The sequence below is a fragment of the Orycteropus afer genome, unplaced genomic scaffold, assembly GCF_000298275.1.
Source record: "Orycteropus afer afer isolate SDZICR_OR568_19922 unplaced genomic scaffold, OryAfe1.0 scaffold00036, whole genome shotgun sequence".
Classification (NCBI taxonomy): Eukaryota; Metazoa; Chordata; class Mammalia; order Tubulidentata; family Orycteropodidae; genus Orycteropus; species Orycteropus afer.
Genome location: NW_006921623.1, coordinates 4634684 through 4640779, shown reverse-complemented (window position 1 = coordinate 4640779; position 6096 = coordinate 4634684). Strand labels below are relative to the sequence as shown.

General features: G+C 39.4%; 1 protein-coding gene across 1 annotated transcript in view; it reads left to right on the top strand.

The window, feature by feature from the left end:
* The window catches only part of RNF214 (ring finger protein 214), a 74406-nt gene that overhangs the window by 53702 nt on the left and 14608 nt on the right, over window positions 1–6096 (top strand). The window contains exons 6-7 of the mRNA XM_007936496.2: window positions 4995–5091; window positions 5252–5340. Coding sequence (XP_007934687.1) covers window positions 4995–5091; window positions 5252–5340 — 186 coding nt within the window. The remainder of the gene's footprint in view (window positions 1–4994; window positions 5092–5251; window positions 5341–6096) is intronic.

Below are 6096 nucleotides of genomic sequence, written 5' to 3'. Positions count from 1 at the left end.
TGGGTATATGGGTGGATAGATGGGTGGACAGGCTGAAAGATTAGGTATGTCTATGAAATGGGGAGTGTATCTAAGAACATATATAGAGTTAGCAGACAATGGTCCTATAAGTTTATGTGAATGATCAGAATTCCCAGGTGTATAGTAGAGCCGACAAGGGGCAAGGTTGTGGTCACTGCTTGGTCACAGTCAGCTACTCAGAGGGACCGAGTAGTTGAACCTGCGGGCTTGGGACCTTAGTCACAGAGGACATCAAGCTCAATTGGCATAACATACTAGACAAAACCTTGTTCCACCTCCTACTTTGGCAAGTAGCGACTGGGATCTTAAAAGCTAGCAAGCTGCCATCTAGATGCAATGACGGGTCTCTCCTCGTCCAGAGCAAAGAAGAATGAAGAAAACCAAAATTCATGGAAACAATTGGTCCTAGTAACTGGTACACCATCTGAACTGCAGCCTATACGACTATGAGACCAGAAGAATTAGATGGTGCCCGACTACCACTGTCATCCACTTGGAAGGGGATCTATGTAGGAAATCCTTGATAGAGAGGGAGAACAATGTGGAACAAAATTCAAAATCATTTGGAGGGAAAAAAAAGGGGGTGGAGACCAGGTTTGCTGGTCTGATGGAGCCTGGTGGAACCACTAAGACTATGGCCCCTAACTGCCCTTCAGGTCTGGAATTGAACCCCTATCTGTGGTTTCCAGCCAAGCCAAAGACAGGCATATGAGTTGAACATTTACCTCAAGTAGATACTCTCCTTGGAGAGAACAATCATGGGAGAAAGAATGGCTGCTTATGTACAGCGAGACAGCTCAGGGGGCAGGAGTATATGGAGGGATGGACACGGGGAAGAGGTAACTATGGGAGGAAGTGGGATGGGAGCTGTTGCATTGTGGTAAACTATGGTCAATGTCATGAGACAAAGTATATGTGAACTGCTGTATGGAAAGTGAAATTGCTTTGTAAATGTTCACCCAAATCACACACACAAAAAAAGATGGAAACAACATAGGTGTCCATCAACTGAGGAGTGGATCACCAAACTATGGTACATACACACAATGGGATACTATGCAACATTAAAGAATAATGTAGAATCTGCAAAACACCGCACGACGTGGATGAACTTGAAGGACATTATGCTGAGTAAAATAAGTCAATCACAGGACAGATACTGTATTAGTCCATTATTGTAAAATTCAAGGAACAATTTATATATGGAAGGAAATTTTCTTTGTTGGTTACCAGGGGTGGGAGGGGAGGGGAGAGAACACTGTTAGATAGGTAGAGGTAAGTATTGATTTGGGTGAAGAGAAGGGCAATGTACGAAATGTGAGTGATCAACATGGTGGCATTGAGGAAGAGGAAGACAGAGATAGGTACATGAGAGGTGTAGACAATAAAGCTGAACCCTTTTGCACATACAGTACTGTGTTATCAGTGAAGGCAAACATGGGTATACGGGTAGATAGATGGGTGGGCAGGCTGAACTATTTAGGTATGTCTGTCCAGCAGGGAGTGTACCCAAGACCATGTATAGGGTTGGCAGACAGTAGTTCTACAAGTGTATTTGTATGTCTTGTAAGAATTCCCAGGGGTATAGTAGAGCTGACAAGGGACAAGGTTGTAGTCACTTCTTGGTCACAGCCAGCTACCCAGAGGGAACGAGTAGTTGAACCTGTGGGCTCAGGACTATAGTCGCAGGGGACATCAAGCTCAATTGGCATAACATACTACACAAAACGTTGTTCCACATCCTACTTTGGTGAGTAGCAACTGGGATCTTAAAAGCTTGCAACTGGCCACCTAGATGCAACGATGGGTCTCTCCAAGGATGAAGGAAACCAAAGATTCATGCAAACAATTAGTCCTTGTAATTGGTACACCATGTGATCCTCAGCCTATAAGACTATGAAACCAGAAGAACTAGATGGTGCCCAACTACCACTGTCAGCCACTCAGAGGGAGATCTATGTAGGAGATCCTGGATAGAGAGGGAGAGCAATGTGGAACAAAACTCAAAATCATTTTGGGGGGGAAGGGGACCAGGTTTGCTGGTCTGATAGAGCTTGGTGGAACCATTGAGACTATGGCCCCTAGCGGCCCTTCAGTTCTGGATTTGAACCCACTCCTGTGACTTCCAGCCAAACAAAAGACAGGCATATGTGTTGAACACGTACCTGAGGTAGATACACTTCTTGGAGAGAACAATCATGGGAGAAAGAAGGGCTGTTTATGCATAGGGAGACAGTTCAGGGGGCAGGAGTGCATGGAGGGATGGACACAGGGAAGAGGTAACTATGGAGGAAGTGGGAGGGGAGCTGTTGCATTGGGGTAAATTGTGGTCAATGTCTTGAGACAACGTGTGTGTGAACTGCTGTATGGAAAGTGAATTTGCTCTGTAAACATTCACTCAAATCACAATTAAAAAAAAAAATGTTACTGTGAAATGCATCATGGCTTCCAAAAGCAGCAAAACCAGTGCTAGGATAGCATCAGCAAGAGACAAAGGAGAAGTATCAATTTGGAAGTGAAACAAAGTTTATCAAACAACTCCAAAGTGGAAAATCAGTGAATGCTGTTGCTTGCAATTTAGAAGTGTAGTCTCAACAATCACAGGGATCTTCAAAAACAAAGAAAAAATTCTCCAAGTTGTTTAGAGGATCAGCTCCACTGAAAGCTGTAATGCCAAGAGGGACAGAATATTAGCTATGGAGAAATTACTAATGATGTTGATTGAAGACCAAACATAAAAGTAAATCCCTCTCAGCACTGATAATCACTGCTACGGCATGAAGCTTGTTTGAGATGCTTGTAGGAAAAGCAGGACCAAACTAAGATAATGGTGTTCATACAGTGTCCAAATCACATAACAGATATGTTCTGTCTTACAGAACATATCGTGGACATTAAGTGATGCATGACTGTACATGTGTATGTTATATATACATACATAAATACATACAAACAAATGTTTATTTTAAACGACTAGAAAGAAATATTATAGTGATTCATTGGGAGTAGTATATGAGAAATTGAGTTTTTTAAAAATACTTAGAATAATAACATTTATTGCATACTTTTATGTATTAGATAGCATATTAAATTCATATTGTTCTCACTTAACTCTCCCATCAGTCCCATAATATAGGTACTATTCATTTTCAAATGAAGAAATTGAGGCCTAGAAAGATTAACTTGTCTAAATCATTCAACCTGTAAGTAGAAGAGTTTAAAAAAAAAAAAAAAGAAACCAAACTCACTGCCATTGAGTTGATTCCTACTCATAGTGACCCCTGTGGGTTTCCAAGGCTGTAAATCTTTACAGAAGCAGATTCTCCCATCTTTCTTCTGTGGAGCAGCTGGTGGGTTCAAACCGCCAACCATTTGGTTAGCAGCCAAATGCCTTAACCATACCACTACCAGAGCTCCTTAAATAGAGGAGTTAGGACCTCCCTGTTAGACTCTTATGTTTTCTAAACTTTCTATAATTTGTGTATATTATTCACATGATCAGAAACAAAATTAATTTTTTAGATTATGCTAACATATTGGGACCTACAACAAGCTAGATTGATACAAATCTGGTAAGATTTATTCATTTGAACCATTGATACTCTAAAATGGCTATGCACAGTAACAGAACATGAGACTTGAATGAAATTAGGCCAAAAATTAAAATATATTCAGTGGTTTCTATTCTGAGAAGGATTTTTTTTTTGGCATGGAAATTAAGGAAGAAAGGGTCCACCTTGTCATTTCTACTTAGATAAATCTCGTCAGTAGAGGATCAGACTAATGTTAGTGAATGAATGATGTATGTGTGGAGAATTGGATCAAAAGCAAGAATACATGAAAGAGGAAGGGCCTCAAACCCGTCTATTGAGTGAATTGTTCCCTACATATATAGATTAGTAGAAGAACAGTTGTTGTTGTTGTTGTTATATGCCGTCGAGTCGGCCCTGACTCATAGCGACCCCTCCTTGGGTTTCCGAGGCAGTATCACTACGGAAGTAGGATTGCCCAACCTTCCTTCCGAGGACAGAAGAGGAATAAAATTGTTTCTCTAATCTCTGAAGAAAAGTGGGGACATTTCTGTTAAGATACAACTCTTTTTAACCTTTTCTTCATATTTTCGCTTTCTAAAAACCCAGTGAAACTGCTTTAAACATTTCTGTACTGTTTTGTCCACTCATCTAGGTAATATTATTGCTTTCAGCCATAAAGCGTATTACAATCAAATGTGATACAAAGAAATTCTTTTTCTGGCTCTATTTTTAATAGTATCTTCAATGCTGAGTAGAATGACCAACTGTCCCAGTTTTAGCACTGGAAGTCTTGCATCCTAGGATATCACTCAGTCCTGGGTAAACTAGGGCAGTTGGTCACTCTAATACTGAGTGTGAATATTACAGTCATGGAGAAATTGAGGAATGCCATCATGATTTTGAGCACTCTTGAACATTAGAAGTACATTCTGCTTTCAATAGAAGCTTTTGTTTTTTTAAGGTAAATTCTTCTTGCTCTGGGTAACCTTATTTTAGCAAGTCAAGGTGTGAATATTTTTACTTTCAAATATAAGGCACTTAATGCAATTGAAGACCACTTTAAATATTAATTGTTGGTACCTATAGTTAATACCAAAGGAGCTCTGGTGGCATAGGGTTAAAATGTTCTGCTGCTAACCAGAAGGTTGGCAGTTTGAACCTACCAGCCACTCCAAGGGAGAAAGATGAGGCAGTCTGCTTCTGTAGAGATTTAGTGCCTTAGAAATCCTATGGGGCTGTTCTACTCTATCCTAAAGGATCATTATAAGTAGGAATTGATTTGATGGCAGTGGGTTTGTTTTTTGGTTATAGTTAATCCTTCAAGTAAGACTTTTCTGCAAGCTGCATGTTAGATCAGTTTTGGTTTGGATTTTGCCTTGGTATTCCTCAACAAGCTTATCTCTCTTCTCTTGATCTTGTTCTTGGTTTCTTACTCTATAGGGAGGTGTGGGAAATGGAACTGGATAGACTCAAGAATCAGGATGGTGAAATAAATCGGAACATTATGGAAGAGTCAGAACGGGCCTGGAAGGCAGAGGTGAGAAATAAGAACTGGTATCTTGTAAACCTTGATTTTGGACTTTCAAGTGGTTAAAATTTTGATAGAGTATGACAAGAGTCACTGAGCATTTAACTATTTAAGGATAGCTTTGCATATATAATGGTTAATAAAGTGTGTTTTTCTGTGGTTTCCTTAGATCTTATCACTAGAGAGCCGCAAAGAGTTGCTCGTATTGAAACTAGAAGAAGCAGAAAAGGAGGCAGAACTACACCTTACGTACCTCAAGTGAGTATATTCCCGTTCTAGAGCTTTAATGACCCTACAGAGTTTTTTTTTTTTCTTTTTTTTTAATAAGTGCAAGCCTGACAGTTACTCTGTCTTCATGAAGACTATCTCTGTCTGTACAATAATAACTGCTCAGTGACTTCTCTTCCCATATTATAAACTTCCTTACTCTCTAACTGTTCCCTTCTAAGTTTTATAGTTTTATACTTTTTCCTGTATTATTCCCATTTGGATAAATAGTATCTGTTATGCTATAAAAGCATCACAAAGGTTTTTAGAGATTTGTGTCTTATATACAGGTAGTACCCAGCTTACCACTTAATTGTGTTACAACAAACCATCTGGGTTTTTTGGTACGTCTTACCACTAGTAATATCTACTACATACAGCACTGCAGCATGTAATTTGTTGATGGTCTCATTTGCATGCCAACCCCCAAAGACAAATAAAACTGGTATTTAGAAAGATACTGATAATAAAAGGCAATAGTAACACTTTTTTTAAAAATGAGATATTTCTGGAGGAAATGGACAGTTTTCTAGAAACACACCACTTACTAAACTAACACAGACTGATGTGGAATATTTGAACAGGCCCATCACAAAAGAAGAAATTGAACAGGTCATCAAAAAATTACCAACTAAAAAAACTCCTGGCCCAGACGGTTTCACTAGAGAATTCTACAAAACATTCAGAGAAGAAGTGATACCAATCCTACTCAAAGTATTCCAAAACATAGAAAAGGATGGAATCCTC